The sequence below is a fragment of the Alexandromys fortis genome, unplaced genomic scaffold (assembly GCF_014885135.2).
Source record: "Alexandromys fortis isolate MF-2015 unplaced genomic scaffold, M_Fortis_MF-2015_v1.1 scaffold_1, whole genome shotgun sequence".
Lineage (NCBI taxonomy): Eukaryota > Metazoa > Chordata > Mammalia > Rodentia > Cricetidae > Alexandromys > Alexandromys fortis.
Window position 1 is genome coordinate 22,649,843 of NW_026067927.1, and position 20,297 is coordinate 22,670,139.

The 20,297-nt window shown below is 47.1% G+C and overlaps 1 protein-coding gene across 1 annotated transcript in view; it reads right to left on the minus strand.

Annotated features, from left to right (window-relative positions):
- Positions 1-20,297, minus strand: part of Cdyl2 (chromodomain Y like 2) — a 158,711-nt gene that overhangs the window by 51,010 nt on the left and 87,404 nt on the right. Inside the window, exon 2 of the mRNA XM_050144095.1 lies at positions 5,289-5,868. Within this exon, the coding sequence (XP_050000052.1) occupies positions 5,289-5,868 (580 nt within the window). The remainder of the gene's footprint in view (positions 1-5,288; positions 5,869-20,297) is intronic.

Here is a 20,297-nt window from a genome sequence, read left to right on the forward strand (position 1 = left end):
AATAGGACGGGTACACCAGCTGCCTCTCAGGACTGCCATGAGGATCACAGAACATCCTTTGTAAATGCCATGTCTCAGGAGGGTCCCTTTATCCTACATCTCCCGTACCAAGTTCTCATCTCACACTTTAATATTAGTTTCACAAAGGTAAAAGGAAAGTTTCCAAGGGTAAGCATGCCTACTCTCCAGGGAGGCCACTGACTTCCACAATCATCTATATTTTCATCTGACCACCCACAGCTGATTGGTCAATGGTGGTGGTTCCCAAAGTGGGGTTCCTGCGTTAACAGTACCACCTGGAACTTGTTGGAAACGTCTATGTTCTGGCTCCAGCCTACCCCAGGCTCTGACCCGCCCTCCAGGGTGCTAAGTCTGGCCCTGCCTTTGAGAGGTCCCAAGTTCTCCCCAAGCTGACACTCAGTGTGAACTGCTTTTGAAAAAAAAAATTTTGTGTGCATCTCAGTTCTGCTCCACAGAAAGGAAAGCAATAACCACAGTGGAGAGCGTGTAGGCTGAAATGAGCATTCTAAATGAGAATGCTGGGATCCCTTCAAACCATCAATGAGAAGAAAAATGGCAAATGATGCCCCTCTATGGGGGAGGACGTGCGAGGGCAGGGACGATGCTGGGAACAGTGAATCATGCAAGGCTTGGGTGACAGACAGCCATCAAGACATGGGGGAAAGGATCCGTGGCAATCAAAGAACGGTGGGCATGGGAACTGAGGGTCCCTGGGCACTTGAAGAGCGATGAGTAGTTACACTTTGCCCAAGGGCTCAAAGGGAATGAGGGTGCCTGACAGGGAATGCCCCCTAAGGTTAAAGCACAAGTTACTCTGTCAAAGAACCAGGCTGTGACTTCTGTGAATAGCCAAGACAAAGGAGTTCTCCTGGGCATAACAGGAGAGGGGGGCTCCCTAAGCAGCCAGCTTCTAGTCACAACTAAAGCATGTCTTTCTTAAGAAACAGGAGGGAGGAAGGGAGGAAGGGAGGAAGGGAGGGAGGGAGGGAGGGCCAGAGAAAGTCAGAGAGAGAGAGAGATAGGGAGGGAGGGAGGGAGGGAGGGAGAGAGAGAGAGAGAGAGAGAGAGAGAGAGAGAGAGAGAGAGAGAGAAAGGGGGAGGGGGAGAGAGAGAGGGAGAGGGAGAGAGAATCCTTGTCGGAAGTGCACAGGCAAGGAAGAGACCTTTATAAAGCCACGCCGTTACAAGTTTAAAATGTGAAGAACAGCTCCAGATCTAGCAGTGAGGGACCTATGAGCCATCGCTCACAACCACACATGTCTGCGGGGGCGGCCATCCACACTCAGCTATGAAAACTCATGGTTTGACAGGAGTGACTCACACCTGCCCCCGGTCCCCATTCATCGGATGGGGCGGAGCTCATTCTAACAAGCTCCCAAAGGGACACTGAGGCAGATGGTCCCTGAACCACAAAGTCATTTGTCACTACAGGAGAAGAATCAGAATAGAGACGGGGCACTGAGCCACGGCATTATACATCACAAGCTTCAGCAGGGAGAGGCGTGGTGTGAAACCAACATGTGCTACCCACTGAGGCCCTGGTTTTGGTTTGTCCCTGTAGCATAAGGAAGTCCACAGTCAATGGGAAGTGTATTATATAAGCTACTTTTCTCTAAGTAGAACTTGTCACTTTGTAAGTAAGAACCATATAAGAATCAACACCCCATCCCAAAGCACTGCCATGAGGTGCGGCCAGGAGCCCTCTGACCCTTTCTGCAGGGCAAAGGGGGGACTCCTGTGCTGCAGGAGGTCCTTGGTGTGAAGGCCCAGAAGGGAAAAAGCCAATGTCCGACCTAGATGTAGTTGTAGCCCTCAGGAAAGCTTCCCTCTGGCCAGACATATGAATGGAGATGCTGGGTCTCAGTGCACCTCTAACTCCTTGCTGGAAAGACCCAGAAAGACAGCACTTCCCGTGTGGGGTCTTGTCTACGAATCTCAGACTACCCTCTTTGCAAGGGTTCTGCCTCCCCTTTCCTGAGTTCTTGACAGACCCGGATAATAAGCTAGTTGTAACAAAAGAGTGTTAAAGGGTAGTTGTGTCTGGGGGCATTTCTCATACTCGTGACGACAGGAAACTTGTATGTAAATATGGCAAAGCCATTCCATGTCCTACACATGACTCTGTTTATGGAGTCAGCTCAGGTCAACTCACAGCCAGAGGCCACCAGTGTAGCAGAGGGTAGATTGTAAGTCATAAAAGATGAACCCCTGAATCCTCATTGCCCCTCTCTCTACTCTAACACCCAGCAGGGCAGTGATCCTGAACAGATGCTCCAAGAATCAGAACTGAATTAAGGGGTGCTGGTGCCTGATGGGAAACGACACCACCCTCTCATCCTGGTACGACGTCTGAAACACGGAAGTCACTGAGGCGCCTGGGAAGATCTGGTCTTCTGGACTCCATCCAAGACTCAGTACCTCAGATACTGTGGGCTCTGCCTGCATTTGTCGCAGGTACCCAGGGGATATTACACATAGGAAATATGAGACCAACAGCCTTCTCCTCATGGGAGCTTCGGGCACCAACACGAAAGGATAATTAAACAGAAGGATTTGGAACAGCCGCAAACACAATAGAGGTGGGCGGCTCCTTCCCCTCTGTTCCAGCTGGGGCCCTTGGATGTGTGGATGTACACTATCCGAGGAAGGTAGAGAGATAAGGGACCAAGGAGGAGGATGGTCCAGAAAAGCTGCAAACTCCCAGAGACTTCAGAAGGTAGGGCCACGCTAGTTTCCCAGATGATGGAGCGCCAGGCCCTATTAGCGGGTCATCGTTCAAGGTAGCTCAACCCAGTGCCAATGGCTAGTGGTTCCGCCCCACCGGAGAAGACAGCACAAGCAGGAAGAGACTCCCTTTGTGCGCCACACGACTGTCTGATAGTCAGCCAGTCACCTCTCATGCCCCTCCTTGCTCTTGGGGAAGCTGCAGGCCTGGCAGAGTGTATCAGTGGCTCAGCTGCTGGGCTCCCGCCCAGGCTCCTGCGCCTGTACCCAGAGAGCCTAAGAGGTTTCCCGTTGCCTCCCTTCCCGCATCGACAGGGGATCCTGCAACTGCTGGCAGCTGTCACGGGAACATCAAACGCGGGTGTTTATGCCAAGCCTCATTCACACAAGCTACTTCTCCCCCAAGAGATGAATGTTTCAAACAAACAGCGCTTCCATATGCTTGAGGCACAGCACAGCAGCACTGGGGATCCCCAGACGGAAACATGAGTCAGGCTGGGGCAGACACCTAAATAAATCGTGTTAGGGTGAAATTCCTCTCTGGAGCAGGAGGAACCTCTAAGTGATGGCAAGGTCTCCCCAATGGAACATGCTCAGAATGGTCCAGACCCCACACTTAGCGTCATCCCTGATGAACTTGCCTCATGGTCCAGCCAGCTGCTGCATCACCCGCATCCCAGCAGCCCTGTTCACACACGTACACACAATCGTTCCATCAGGGCCATCTGAGGGCCCTGCACATTGGGCACAGGTGTTGTGTGCCCAGAAAGTATTTCCTGAAGCCCCTGAGGCTTGGGGATCTGATCCCCCAAAGATGAAGATGCTGCCTGCAGGTATATACAAAAGTGTTTGAGAAAAAGAGGAGGTATGGAACGGGAACACACAGCTTGCCCAAGGACACAGGCCACTGAGGTCTCTGCTAAGGAGCCATCTGGCCACTGAGGAAGTCTCAGCATGGGAAGCTGAAGTCACTCAGGTCACGGCCGCCTCCTTTAATTCTGCTTCCGGAGACTGTAGGAGGGAAGAAATCGACCATCTAACGTGAGCCGCACACAGTCTGCACTGCTTCCCAAACAGAGAAGAAAGGGGCAGGCAAGACAGCAGGCACAGGATGGGGCTGTAACTGCATTTAAGACCCACCACAGTCTGGGTGTTGGAGTTCCCCCTCCCCTAAAAGTCATATCTTGAATCCTAATTCTCCATGTAGCAGTATCAAGAGGCAGAGTCTGTAGAAGAGGATACAGTCATGAGAACTCTACTATCCTGAATGGGATTAATGACTTTATAAGAGAAGCTCCAGGCTAGCCTGGGCAACAGTGGAGTCCAAGGCAAGTCTGGTCTAAACATAGAGACTTTATAAAGAAATTAAACACAGAATCATGAAAGGAGGTAGGCTGTCATAACCACCGAATAAGCACACAGCTAGAAGCCATGCTTCATCTACAAGGAACATCCCTCAGCAGCCCTGGCTGTTGCCTACTCCATCTTGGACTTTCCAGTCCCTAGAACTGTGAGAATTACGTTTCCATGGTGACCTAGTCTCGGTCATTTTGTGACAGCATCCTGACTACATTGAAGCAGGACATGATAAAGAAATGAAGTCCATCACCTATGTGACACCAGCAGGAAAGGCATCTCCCATCCTGTGTTGGGGTGGCGAGCTTCACCCGGAAATCTGGAAGGAAGAGCAGCCCCTAGGTGACCCCCTCTCTGGTCACTATAAGATCACAAGCAAGGCTGTGAGTGAGACCCATGGGAGGTGCTGGCCCTCTGTGGATGACCCCTGTGTTCTGGGGTGTAAGAATTCTTGAGCTGCCTTCCGGGATGTAGATCTGGTGTGGTGGCCACGGCTGTGGGTGTCCGACAGTGTATGAGGGACTCTCTTTCTCTCTTTCTGTATATAACAGCACGGGGGATTGGATGCCCCCAGCCCTCTTTACATTACAGGATCTCCTACTAAGTGGCTCAGGCTGACCATGAACTCAACCTGTAGCCCAGAGCGACCTTAAACTTGCAAGCTTCCTTCTTCAGCATCCCACATGGCTACGATGGCAGGCCTAGCTATAGTTAGGCCTTTGTAAGCCATCACAGGACCCCACCTGAGCATCTGTGGCTGGGTATTCCCAAATGAAAAGGTATCTAATAACAGACATGGGTGTGAGGTCAAGTTTACACGGCCCTGATGTGAGAGACAAAGGCAGTATTAACAGTCGCTAAGAGTCAAACAGGAGGCATGAATTATGTGTTTCCCTAGGTTGAAAGAAAAATCAGACCAAGCGACTAGAGAGGTGGCATGGTTGGTAGAGTGCTTACTTAACATGCAATAATGCCCTGTGTTCCGCCTCTACCTAAGCCAGGATATAACAGTGCCTGCCTAGAGCGCCAACACTCAGGAGATAGAGGCGGGGGATAGGGAGGTTAAGGCCATTCTAGAATACTTAGTGAATCTGAGGCTCCTGGGCTACCTAAGATCCTATTTCAAACAACAACGAAACAGCTGGCGACAGCCAAAGCCAACCCCAAGAGAGAAAAAAGCCACAAACCAACTCCATTCTCCACCAGCGCAGAATGGGTCCCATCACAGTCGCTGGCATCCTGTTCTCCAACCTGGTCACTCAAATCCAAATCCAGCTGATGGGACCCATTTCCAAAGTGCACCTCCTCCTTCTCAGAACCAGCGTCTCCATTCTCCAAGCCATTCTGAGCCTTCTTCATGGGCATAATTTGCAAGCCACTGGGAGTAGTCCTATAGGACACAGACTTAGTGGCCCCAGGGGCCTTCCCTGAAGACCCCTTCTTGGGCCTGGACAGGGGAGAGTTGATACGTTTCCGCTTGTGGGAAGCTGATTTGCTTTTGCCGGGCTCCAGGGGCCTGTGGGGGAGCCTCTCCACTGGTGGGCTGCGGGTGTCACGGAGGAGCTTGGAGGCTGCAGCCTGCTTTCCTGACTTCACTTTCTTGTCCTTGGACACATGCAGCCCGTTGAACTCGTCAATAAACTCCTCGCAGTGCAGGAGGTGATGCTCTGGCTCCCAAGTGTCCTCGGAGCTGCCGTAGCCTTTCCATCGGATGAGATATTCCCATTTCCCCTTCTTGTTCTTCCTCTTGTCCACAATCCTTTCGACCTGAGAAGGCAAGACAAGACAGTGAGAAGCAGGACATCACCATCCTTGTTCCAAAGTGCCTCAGGCCATCTTAGGTCCAGCTACAGATGGACAGGCGGACACTGAGTCCCCGCAAATATCGGCCGGAAGAGCCCCCAACACCCACGCTAGAGCTTTTAGAGTGGAAAATTATTAACAGCAAAGCTTGCCTGATCCTCTACAGACATGGCAAGGCCATGCACTGCAGAAGCTTTAAGACAGACAAGGATGCAAATGTAGAGATGAAGCCGTGTGGAGCATAGATTGAGAAATAGATAAGCATTGGATGTGGCAGGTGACATGTAATATTAGACCTCCCAGATGACTTGGCTTTCAATGGGAGCCTTGGGTTCAGGTTTATAGAAAAAAACTGTCCCATGCACTCTGCAAAAACACTTGCACTTTATCTGGGTGGCTGCCAGCCTTACAAGATCATAAAACAAACTGCACAGCCTTTGCTCTCTGAGGCTCCGGTACTTGCTATTTCGAGTGAGGGTCTTCGATCCAGTCAATCCCAGGCAGCAAGTGCTAGGGAGAGAGCTGGCTTGTTTGAGAACGTGGCTGAAAGGCTGGGGGTTTAATCTAGCTGCAGAACACCTGCCATGCAGACAAGAGGCCCTGGGTTGGACTTCACAGCCCTGCCCCTCCCACTCAAAACTAAAGCATCACAGTCATGATGTTCCATGGTGACTCTTTAGGCTATATCCCATAGGGGTGGCTTCCTGCATCCACCCTCACTCCCTTTTGTTGAGATAGCACTACAGGGTTTCTCTAGAGATTCTTGTTTTCGGGGTTGCAAAGCAGACTTTGAAAGATCCATCTGATGAGGATTTCTACTCTTAAAAAATAAGTAATATTAATTGAGCAATAATACATATGGCATCATATTAATTTATCTTTGTGATTTCATTGCTATTTTTATATAATAAATCTTTTTTAAAAGATTTTTTTATTTATACATATGTGTGGGGGTAGTGCATGTGTGGAGTACATTCAGAGGTTAGCGGAGGTGTGGCTGGAGCTGAAATCACAGGTAGGAGTGAGCAAACCAAACCTAGGTGTTAAGAACCAAACTCAGGTCCTCTGCAAGAGAATTACATGTGCTTTAAAGTGAAGGGTTGTTTTTATTAAAAAAATTTGAACATTTACTTATTTATTATGTGGGGTGTATATGCCACTCTGCACATCAGAAGGCAGCCTGCAGGAATTAATTCTGCTTCCACCACGTGGGATCCAGGGACTCAAAGTTGAGTCATCAGATTTGGTGGCAAGTGCCTTTCCCTGCTGAGTCATCTCAAGGGACATAAGCCAGGGGTACTTTTTGAGCTCATTTACTATCCTTTCAACCTCATTATCCACTTAAATTTGGATTTGTCAGTGGCAGCTGGTCAAGGTGCAAAGAATGAGTGTCTACAGAGTACTTGGCTCTAAATGAGACTCCTGTATCATACTTCCTCCCCCTAAGGCTCAAGTGTCATCACGGAAGAGGGGGCAGAAGTTAAGAGCCAGAGACTGGAGGAGAACTTGAGAGAAATAAAGTCCCCTGGACATGACTATTGGGGGAAGGGTTGTTTTTTGTTCTGGCTACCCAGCCACAAAATAACCACTCAGAAACCATATTATTTGCAATACCGTTTGGCCAATAACTTGAGCATATTACTGCCTAAACTCATATCCTAAACTAACCCAATTCTATTATTCTGTATATCGCCACGTGGCTGTGGCTCACCAGCTAAAGTTCTCAGCGTCTGTCTCAGGCAGCAGATCCATGGCTTCCTCTAACTCCACCTTCCTCTTCTCATGCTATGGGCCAAGCCAGTTTTCTTTATTCATTAACCAATAAAATCAACACATAGACAGAAGGACCTCCCACACGACATGACGGAACCACTGAGCTCATGAATGCATAGCAACTGTGACCGCCCACACAAAATCAAGCCAGCCAATACTCCAGCATGGAGACAGAGGGGGGTCACAAGCGTCCCCAGATGAGGGGCTGTTGACAGCTGACAGCTTCTGGGGAAGGGAGCTGGTTTTCTGCAAGGGTGTGACCCCTGTTAGATTGACCCAACTCTAGTGGAAGGCCCACACCCATTTATATATGGGTAGCACAAACTGGACTCCGTAGGTTCTAAAACAGAGCGAAAGAGCACAAAGTTGGGAAGGATGGAGGATGGGAGGTGGATCTTGGAGGACTTAGGGGAAGAAGCAGGGGTGTTCAAAATATATCTTATGATTGTATGAATTCTCAAAAATTAATAAAAGTATATATCATTTTTTAAAATGTGCTGGTGCATGCCTCAAGCCCCAGCCCTTGGGAAGTTGAGATGGGCAGATCTGTGGATTTGAGGCTAGCTTATTCTATATAAGGAGCTCTGTCCTTCAGCCCCCAGGCACTCAATTTTCATGAGAATTTATAAAAAACTACATTCAAACATATTTCTTTTGTTGTTGTTGTTGTTGTTTCCTTTGATGCTACTGGACCCAGGACCTCGTGAAGGCTAAGTTAGTGTTCTCTCATGCAGCCACGCCCCTACTCTTCACCCGTACTTTTCAGTGTCCACACTGTTCATTCCAAGATGAAAGTCCGATCCACTGGCACTGAACTACAAGCAAAGACCGCACTCCTGAAACTTAGGAAAGAGAATACAGAAGGGAGAGGGTGTGCAGTGAGCGTGATAATGGTTGTAAAGTACTAGATACAAGAGGCCCTTTGACTTTGCATGTTTACAGGTTGAAGTTTCGTGAAGTGAGTGAGTGAACATATACCAGGAGCTAGGGAAAGTAACGAGGTGACTTTCACTGCTCCGCCTTAAAAAATCCGGATCTAGCTAGGTCACACCTCCTCGTAATAATACTGCCTCTCGGACAATTTTAACTGACTCCTTAATTGACTCATCTCTACTTGAATTCACCTCTTTCTATTACAATTTCCTTCCTTACAAGACTGTTTTAGATGCATTGCATAAATCACACAAACTCAATAACAGTTCTTCTATTTTAAAATACACCTGGGACCAATTCATCCTGCCCCCAACCTGCGGGGTCAAAGGTGCTGCCTGTCAATCATAATAACACCTCAGGAAGCTGAGAGCCTGCAGCTTTGTTTCCTTCGAGGACATTGTGGGGAGAGACTCTGTGCAGTTGACAGAATAGCTTGGCAGTGTCTGGAATGGGGGCATGCGCAAGGACACCCGCCTAGACTGTCACTAGCAAATACACAGCTCTTGGGAGCTAAGGGGTGTTTAACAGAATGGAGGTCTCTGCTCTAGAAAGTATAGGTTTAACTCCTGCAGTAAAGGGATTCCTCCGCCAGATAAAGCAGAAGACAATGTTACGCGGTTGGTGGATATGCAGGTGGGTGGGTTGATGGGGATAAGAGGATCATGACAGATGATGGACAAACAGATAGACAGATAGATGCAAGGGTGGATGGATGCATAGATGGATGGGGAGCTGGGGTAAATGATGGGTGGTTGGGGAGATGATGAATGGGAAATCATGATCGAATGAATGGATGATGGATAGAGGGGCAAATAGATGGATGCATGGATGGATGAAGACATGGATGGATGGGTAGATGCATAAATGATAGCTGGTTGGGTAGATTGATGATGGATGGATGGATGGATGGATGGATGGATGGATGGATGGATGGATGGATGGATCCATGGAAGGATGACTGATGGACGAATAGACAGTTGACAGGTAAAGAATGGGTAGAGGGTTGAGGTCATGAAGTGATGGGCAGATGGACAGCAGTCACATTAAAATGAAGTCAGATAATATTAAGAACCAAGGCTTTATAACAAGACTCCTATAAAACTCTATCATGTATTTCTAAACTCATTTATAAATGTCTTTCGGCCTATGGTGACTCACAGATAAAGAGCAAGGAGAAAGTAACTGGCCGATCTCACTGGGTGACTATGGATAACACACGAATAAGAGTTTTCACAGTCCACAATACAAGTTAGTTCATCTTGTACAGCCTCCTATGACCACAACACTTGCTGGTGGCTAGGATCAGAATGTTTCCCTGCCTTGCACAAAATGACCTCAGGTGACAATCAGCTCCTCCCCAAAGAGAAGTGAGTGTCTACCGACTTGGATACATCTCTCCAAGTACAGAAGATAGCTGGACACAGCAATGCCGCTGCAGAATCCAGGAGCTGTCGAGAAGGGTGCAGAGTCTAGATGGTGGGATCCCACACTGGAGGGGGGGAGCTAATTCTGCTCTCTTCAAGTTACAGAAGGCTTCAACAGACCATGGCTTCCACTCCAGTCCCACCCACAAAGCCGCTGAACACGTAAACTAACTCAATACCAACTTTAAATAGAACTTAATAATATCACCCCAGTATCCTGCTGTTTAAAGAAATACAAAAAAACCAAAACCAAACAAACAAACAAAAAAAAAAAACCCTGCCACCCTCTAGTCCTATGGCTGGAAACTTGCCCAATCACTCGAGATCTCAGTTTCTCCATGTGTGAAAGAAACAGTATCAGCGTCAACAGTCCGGGGAGGAGGGAGGAAGAGCTGCAATACAGAGGAGCAGTCAGAAGCCCACAGCACCTGAGCTCAAAGGGGACCGCTCTCCTGTGCGTGAAGCCAGCGGACAGGACTGCTTTATATGGCTTCGTCTGGTCTTTAAAACAAACAAAAAAGGTACTTTTCAGGTTTTGGAAAAAAAAAAAAAAAAAACAATAGCTCTTCCTGAAAGACCAAAATGCCTCCAGGGAGCAAGGGGAAAGATGACCCCAAGCATCTCACTATACTTTGGCCACTGTCATCTCTGGTGACTCACCCTCCTTGGTGCTTCCTTCTCTGCTGGCTGAGGCTCAAGTCACCCAGACTTGACCTTGCCTGTGATTTCAAGATTTCCTACCTGAGATATCTTACTTTGCTGGAACCCCTTCCTCCCTCCCACCTCTGTCCTGTCTCCCAACTCCTCACTCCTTCTGACAGAAGAGACATCACCCTGGTCTGGACAACCCCATCTCCTGACATGTCACCTACCTGTACAGGCCACCAGCTTTATCTAGAGCTCAGTCCTTGCAAATGGGGGAATTGTCAATGCAATCTCCTTGGGCTTATATGCACTCAAACACGTGAATGGTATCAGAAGAGCTGGCATGCACGCATCCCACAGGCTCCTTTTTTTCAGAGATGAGCAATATGAGATGCTGAACTATTCCTTAGGGCTCAAATAAATTGTTAATTAACGTTTAGGCTCTCTGATCCCAGCTAACTCGAGATGACGCTACTGCAGGTGGGGACAGGGAGGTCCTGATGCAATCATTGCCTGTGTCACGGTGACCCCAGGATGACTGTCCCATTAGGAATAATAATGATGGCAGTCCCAGGAATTACGTTAATCACGAATAAAGTGTTCGGTCTCATTTCAGTGCCCACTCTTTCAGCGGGGCATCATTCTCACCACTTGACAAGTGGGGAGACTGAGGCTCAGGGAAGATGATGACTTCTTTGCACCACACATCCAACAGGTGGGGAACCAAGATTTGCCCTGAAGTGAAATATCAGGCTTTGTTGACTTCCCATGGGAAGCCTTACCCTTTCTGAGGAGTGGATGGGGGTGTGGAGAGAAGAGTGGAGCAGGAGGAGGGGAGGGAATGGGAAGGGGGATAGCTATGTAAAATGAGAAGGTCATATTTAAAAAATTCTTAATAAAAATATTTGGATTCAGGGTCACTGGATTCCATAACCACACATGACCAGCAGGAAGCTACAGGACAGGCAAATGGATCCATAGATAAGATTCACTGGATAGACCATACCATGTCCAGCAGAAAACCACAGGGCACAGAGAGTGAGTGCCAGATGACGTGTAAGACAGAGCAAGTGACGTGCACTGGGGAGGAAGGTAAGAGGCCCGGGACAGACAAAGGCAGAGAGGCGAAGCTTCCTCGGATGAATTTCTGGGAAGAAGGAGTTAGACAGGGCTGAAAGATGCTGAAAGGGAAGAGAGAATTCAGATCCAGGCGACGCCCATGAGGGGACATGCCTCCTGCTTCCCAGCCTCCTCCTGGCAGGCAAACACAATAGGAACAATGTCTGATATTTGTCCAGTCAGCCACTATTGTACACGACCCCAATGTATTAACTCAGTTCATCTTCAAAACGGCCTGGTGAGATCATTTTATTTTCTCTTTTATAGACGACAAAATGAAGCTCCTGGAGATTAAGGATCATGCACAGGCCCCACCTCTGATGAGCATCAGAGAGCTCAGAATGGCCCACAGTACCTTGGCTTCAGGCTCCATCTCTCCAGTGGATGCCTTATATACAACCCTCACCGTGTATGGTGGGACCCACCTGACAAGGCCAACAGAGGGGGTGTCTGCACCCTCAGAGTCCTTCTCTCCGTGCACGCCAAGGTTACCCACACACCTGCAGCACCTTTACATGGTTAGATTCATGCGTGCCAAGGTTACCCACACACCTGCAGCACCTTTACATGGTTAGATTAGCCTCCCAATCTTGACACTCCTGGGAATTTCCAGCATACCCTGTAGTCCGCTCTCCCTAACCCTCGATCACTTTCCCCATCCTAGGTTTTCCGTTCAACCCTAGACCCCCAGAGAAAGCAGAAGAGAAAACTATATCTCCGGTATGCAGGATCCCCTACCAAAGACTTCCCAGACTCTTGATGCCATTCCTTCCCTGTGCTCGGGATTGGCCTTGGCCTCTGAGAGCAAAGCACAGGGTTGACGAGAGAATAAAGGGCGGCATCCCTGCCTAAGGGACATCTCCAGTGTAGCCATCCCTGGATAAAATTATAGCTCATTCCCTCGATCCCACAAGTGGAGAATCCCTTGGTTCTCTCTTTTGCATTTCTGTATTTTAAAATCACATTTAAATACGTTAGAGACCATCATGCTATTTTTAAACAAAGTGCTTTTGAGGGTCTCCTTCCCTATCTCCCCCACCCCCACTGGAGCCCCATCCCCAACTCTTTCTCTCTTCTGTGTTCCACATGTCCCTCTGTCTACTCCCACACTTCCTTATCACTCCATCTCTGTCTGCTTTCCAGACATTTACGATTTACCCACCCTTACCCATGATGACCTATAAGTACAGATATGCTATAGGCTAGGGTTTCCATATGGTGAAAAATATGCTGGTATTCTCTGACTTAGTAACAGTCACCTCAGCTCAATATTACTCTTACCAGAGCCAACCGTTCTCCAGCAAAGTTTTTTATTTGCTTTTCTTTACAACTGCATAATACTCCATCACATACATGGACCACATTGTCATTAACCATCCAACTGTTGCTGTACATCTAGGCTGTTTCCATTTCCCATCTCTTATGAACATAGAGCAATAAACAAGGATGTGCAAGTGTCGTGTAGTAGGGTGTAGAGTCCTCTGGTGATGTCCTTAGGCGTGGCATAGGTGGGTCATGTGTTTATTTTATTTTCTTGAGAAATCATCCTGATTTCCATATGGCTATAACATTTCGCCATCCTGCCAGCAGTGATTAAGAGCTCCTCTTTCCCAGCATGGACCTCTCTTTCTGAATCCTGTCAATATTCTGAGGCAGCTAGCTCCCTCAGGGTACAAAGCTTTTCAATAAAGAAAGCACATGGAAATTTCTGGAAACAACTGCCCACCTTGGTGTGTCAGGTATCCCAGGTAGAGAGAAAGGCAAGAAGAAGGTGGTCTGCCCAGCAACACCACCTTGGGGAGATGGCTGCCAGGTCAAGACACTTGACCCAGATCCAAGTAAATCAAACTTGTTTCCAGGTGAGGTCTGACCTGGGGATTCCGGGGCAACCAAGTGATAAAGGTGATCAAGAGGGGTCTCCACAATCGCCTACAGGAACCCCACCCCTACAGAAGCCTGACTTTGACCAGGAACACACAGAGCCGTAGAAATGTCTACAACACGAACATGGCCACGATCCAAACCCTCCAGAAAGCTACATTAATGAGATATCCCACTGTGTGCTTTCAGTGGGTATGGGCGGTGTTTCCATTACTGTAGAAAATAAGACCTCTGTATTCAAAAGGATAACATGAGGATGACAGACTGAGAAGGAAGAACCACTTACATGAACAAAGAGATAGGTGACTTGGACGGGAAAAGCCAGAGAAGGGAGATAATCTCACAGGAGCCAGGAAGAACCAGAATCAAGCAGTAAACCAACGGACGGCATTGGCCGCAGCCTCACCTGTCTCCCCGGGATGGCAGTGGGGACAGTCACTGATTTTTAAAGGGAATATCAATGAAAATGGGGTTAGGCATCCAGAAGAGGTTACAGAGGTCCAACCAACATTAGTGGGGGTAAATGGGACAGAAATGCTAATCAAAGCATAGGAGGGAAAAAAAAATCTCTGTGTCAGAGTCTACAAGTCTAGAAATGTGCTCAGTGGTGGCGGTGGGAAGGGTGGGGGAGAAATGTAAAGACTGTTTCTCACCTCACTAAACATCATTTCAAAAGTTAAATCCTGTTCTGTCACACGACAATCCTCCTCCATCCAGAAGAACAATTTCGGGGAATATTAAAATACAATATACAATGAAGAAACAAATACCAGGCCATGGAGATTGTAGCCGAATATTCCTTTACACTGTGTGGATATGTATCACTGCGGTTGGTTTAATAAAGAGATGAACAGCTAACAGACAGGCAGGAAGAGTTTAGGCAGGAGTTCTGGGACAGAGAGGTCTTAGGGAAGAAGAAAGGAGGAGTTGCTAGCTGGGGAGGGAGCAAGACATGCAGGAGGAGAGGTAAAAGCCACAAGTCACATGACATCACATAGATGAATAGAAATGGGCTAAGTTATAAGTTGTTAGAAACAAGCCTAAGCTATAGGCTGAGCTTTTATAATTGATAATAAGTCTCTGTGTCATTATTTGGAAGCTGATGGTCCAAAAAAAGCCTGTTACAGGAGATATCTCAGTAAACAAAGCATTTGTTATGCAGCTCAAGAATATGGCTTTGAATTCCCAGCACTGATATAAAGCCAGTTTCCAGATGTGGTGGAACACACACCTGTAACCCCAGTTCTTTGAGGTAAAGGGGCAGAGGCAGAGGAATCCCAGGGTTTGCTGCATAACCTGTAGAGCCAAAATGATAAGCTCCAAGTTCAGTGAGAGAACATGTCTCCAGAAAAAAGGGGGGGGGGTGAAGAGTCATATACAAAGATATTCAGCATCGATCTCTGGCAACCATACTCATGTCTACACACTCACACACACACACAGGCACCTTCACAGAGGGAGACGAACACTGTGAACTGTAATACTCTTAACTACTGACTGAGGAGTCTTCTGAGGCAAAGAGGGAGGATCTTGTCTCATGTTTTAGGGAGCAAAGTACAAATTACCCACTTTCAAAATCATGGCTCAAACTTATGCTTCAGAAACTGACTTACAGCCTAAATCTTACAACTTCACAAGGTCGGAAGGGGCAGCAAGACCAAGCCAAGGCAAATGACTTAAGCTCAATCCCTGGAACCCACATGGGAGGAGAGAACTGACTTCTGTAAGTTGTCCTCTGATCTCCATGTACACACACACACACAAATAAATAAATGTAAATTTAACCTCAAGAAGGTACAGTAAGGAAATGTCCTCCTGTGCTCTCTTGTTGTGATAAACACCATGACCAATATCAACCTAGAGAAAGAAAGGGTTTATTTCATTTTAGAACTCCCAGGTTGCAATCCACTGAGAGACTTCAGGGCAGGAACTAAAGGCAGGAACCTGGAGCTGAAGGCAGGAACTAAGGTCATAGAGAAATGCTACTCACTAGATTGCTCACCATGGCTTACAGTACCACCTCCCCCTGATAACAGTGGGCTGGACCCATCCAGATCAATCATTAACCAAAGAACTGACCCCATAGACTTGTAACAGGCAATCTGATAGAGGCACTTCCTCAACTGAGGATCCCTCTTCCCCAAAGATTTGTTTGTGTCGTGTTGAGAAAAACACACAGCACAGGAGATATACATACATATATGTGGGCTGGTGAGAAACAAGAAGATTCAGTGAGACTCTAGAATGCAGCCTAATATGCTTGCAAATATTTTGGAAAAAAAAACAACAGGGGGTCTCTGCCTTCAGGAAAAACAAATATATCCCCAAAATGACAAGAACATTTCTCTGGAGCAGACAGAAAACTGAACAAGGAAATAGTTTTGAAAGTGAATAAATGGTATTATATCCACGCAGGGGACACTTGGCGAAGACAAGAAAATTGAGACGTGCAGGCTCTCAGCTCATGTGCAAAGGTGGGACACTGAGAGGTACACCTGAGAGACTGGGAACCAGGTAAAACTCAGCCCCGGGACCAAAGTCTCAGTGAGGACAGAGTGGAACAGCACAACAGAGACGGTGACAAGAGCCACCAGAAGAGTTTCAGAGATAGAGAAACTCTTACAGAAACAGTGGTGAGACAAGGCACCTGTCAGTCACTCTAACACTTAAGATGTGCAGGTTTACTGAAGGTGAAGACCCACAGGCGTGGAAAGAGGAAATGGGCATCTTAAGTCAAATGATACAAATGGTACAAAAATGACCTTAAAAGCAAAATAACATTAAGAAATAGGAGCCAGGGGGGAGAGAAGTTAAAAAAAAGGAGAAATGAGACTAAATATAATGCCCACCAAAACTAATCAAAGCTGTGTGTGCACACTTAGGGCGGCACTGTTTCTAACTGCCCCGACCTTGAGTTAGCAGCAGCCCTTCAGCAAGGAAGCAGGTACACAAATGGAAGGGAGTTCACAGAACTAACCACCACTCAGAAATGAGAGGCAGCACGCCACCGATTCTCCCAGCAGCCAGAGTAAATCTTAAATTCATTCTACACAATGGGAGAAGATGGACTCAAAGGGCTACATAGTTCCACTTGTATGACATCCTGGGAAAAACTAAAGCCACAGAGATGGGGAGATCTGTGGGTGTCAGAAGCCACTGTGGAGGGATGATGGCACAGAGCTACACAAGGGGACTTTCTATGTGATGGAAATGCCTTGCAGGACGGCGGCAGTGATCGTGTGACTCTACACAGGTGTCAAAGCCAACACAACTATGTACAGACCACAAAGTGACCTTTAATATACGTATTTTGAAAGAAAAAAAAGTAGCTGAGGGTGGGCTGTGAAGATAATTAATTAATATGTTTGCCACACAAGTTTAAGGACCTAACCTTGCATTCCTAGATTCCACACAAACCCATATACAGTGAGCTGGGGAGGTGGAGACAGGGCCTTGCTGGCCTGCCGGTCTAGCCAAACGTCAGTCAGCTCTAGGTTCACTGAGAGATCCTGTCTCAAAAATATAAGGAGAAACATGATAGAGGCAAACACCTGCCACTGAGCCCTGCCCTCCACACACAAATCAATCAGAATGCCAGGGGGAAGTAGGACGGAACGATGTCTGTGACAACTGACTCTCACAGTGGTACAAAGATGTGACGGCATCTGAATGAAGGGGAGAGGGGAAAGGAGCTGCCCACATAATTTCAAGAAAAGAAAGCATTTTAACTGTAAAATACAGGCAATGACCATACACAGAATTCGACACAAACAACAGACTCTAGTTGGTAAATTTGCTTCTCATACGGATACAAAAAAAGATGGGGATACATGAATGCGTGTGTATGACACATATATGTTATATAGGTGTTAGTATATGTTCACATACCTATGAACACACATAATGAGTGAATAAACCGGAGGCTTTAGGAGTCAGGTTCTCCACAGGCAATGGAGTCATATATAATAACACCTATAAATACATAAACATGCTTACGGGTGCCATGGGTTGTGTATCTCCTACACCCGAACTCTGAGAAGGGCTAGAAGCAGAGACACCCAGCAGCTGTAAACACACTTAGAATATCCATGATTCTCCAACAGAAGAAGCCAGCGTCCCCCCAGAGAATCCCCAGACAGGCGGTGCACCAAATGAACCTGGAGCAGAGTCCTGCGATGCTCACCATGATGGGAGAATGAAGGAGCAGCTGCTCATGACCAGAGCTGGGACCCTTTCAAGTACAACTACCATGGGTCATCCATTATGACCTCAAAGCACAGTAAATGTCTCTAGGTGTCTAGAACAAATAATTAAATAATCTGTAGCTGGCAGAGTATGGCCTGGATATGGCTCAATGCTGGCTTAGAGAGATAAGATTTCATCGGCACACACCCATGCCCCTTCCTATATGCAATACCTGTGGTCCCTACTACAAGCACAGAGGTGAGCTGCCATGACAGAGACTGAGCAGCATAAAAAGCCAAAACCATTCACAATGCCATTATAGAAAGGTCTAGAATGAACAAGCAAGGTGACAGAGGGAAAAATATTCCTTTTAGAATAACGCCAAATAATAATTTTTTTAAAAAAAAGAGAATCAAAAAGCAAAGAGGTGGTTCAGCCAGTTAAAGAATGTGTCACCCAGCCCGGAGATGTGAGCGTGATTTCTAGCACCCACGTAAAAGGAGAAGAGAAATGATACCACAAGATGGTTCCCCTCCATCCATGTGTGCACCACCTTACACACACAAACATGCACATATACTCTTACACCTTTCATACACACACCATGCATCACACACACACACACACTCTCACACCCTCACACTCACACCCTTAGACACACTACGCACACTCACAAACACAGCAATAATTCTAAAATATTCTTAAAAGAAGAAGGAGAAAAGCCAAACTCACCAAGAAAACACTGCTATCTGTAGCGGAGAAAGCTCCTGGAGAACCAGGAAGTGCACATACCTTTAAAGAGTCTCTTCCGACACGCTTAACTCCTGAGCTGATCTAATAGGGAGGGACATAATTCCTCTCTCTCACAGGAAATATTGGGAAACTAAGCGGGTAAACCACAAGACTCTACTCAGTGATCTTTCCGAAGCGTACATGAATGGGGGTGATCCCATGGTGCTGCTGGGTAGAAAGTCGTAATATATTAATGCTGCCAGTTCGCGACAAATTGATCAATAAATATAATGCAATTACAGTCAGAATCCCAGTGAGTCCATTTCCAGAATACTACAGAATGATTCTTGGGAACCACTGGGAGAATTAAGCAAAAATAGACAAGAAGTCTTTGAAAAAGCGTAGCGGGAAAGCAGTTCCCCAATTACATAATTAAGCACGATTGTAAAAAAACCACCAGCATCGTGAGGGTAGCGCTAGGGCAGGAAAAATAGATCAACTGAGAGAGAACACAAGCCTGGGAACGTCCCTGAGAGAATTAGGGGATGTAATTCATAGAAGAGGAACATCCGGCTGCCTATCGGATGGAAGGGTTTGGGAAGGTGTACTGGGATGGATAAATGGGAGTAGAGGAGAAAGACACTTATTTCACAGTGGAGGAAATAGTGTGGCTTTTAAAGTTTGCTTCCACACCCATACACTGAGACAATGGGGATGTTCTATCGGGAACTCACCAAGGCCAGCTGGCCTGGGTCTGAAAAAGCCTGGGTTAAAACCGGTCTCGCTGAACATAGTGGACAATGAGGACTACTGAGACCTCAAGAACAATGGCAATGGGTTTTTTGATCCTACTGTACCTATTGGTTTCGTGGGAGCCTAGGCAGTTTTGTGGATGCTCACCTTACTAGACCTGGATGGAGGTGGGTGGTCCTTGGACTTCCCACAGGGCAGGGAACCCTGATTGCTCTTTGGGCTGACGAGGGAGGGGGACTTGATTGGGAGAGGGGGAGGGAAAGGGGAGGCAGCGGTGGGGAAGAGACAGAAATCTTTAATAAATAAATAAATTTTAAAAAAACACTAAAAAAAATAAAAATAGTAATACACAAAAAAATAAATAGAGTTTGCTTCCAGACGGTTTCAAGAGTCAGAATACCTAAACACACACACCTCTGTCTCTGTCTCTCTGTCTCTCTATCTCTCTATCTCTCTATCTACCTATCTATCTATCTATTTATCTATCTATCTTTCATGTCACACACATAAACCCATCAAATGGAACACTATGTTCATGGTAAAACATCCTTTGGACACCCACACCCCTTGGTAACTCCGTGTTGCATCCCTTCCCACCAGGGGATGGGCTGTACTTTCTGGTCCTTGACTATGGACTGCTCTTGGGCCTTGCCTGAACAAATGGAATGTGATGGGCGTGGTGTTACACTCACAAGCTGGGACAGAACTAGCCCTGCAGCAGCTTTCTGCTCTTAACTCCTCATTTGCTGACCATAGGGCACCATTGGAGAATGCCATTCTAGCACGACAGAGGACACAGAAGTCCCAACCAGCAACCAGTCTGTCATGCTATGGAACCTTCCATCCCTACTGCTTGAGTGAGCCCAGATTAGGCCAGCAGAGAAACCAGTCAACTCACAGCTAATCATGAGGGACGAGCACCTGCCATTGTCTTGATGCAATAAATCT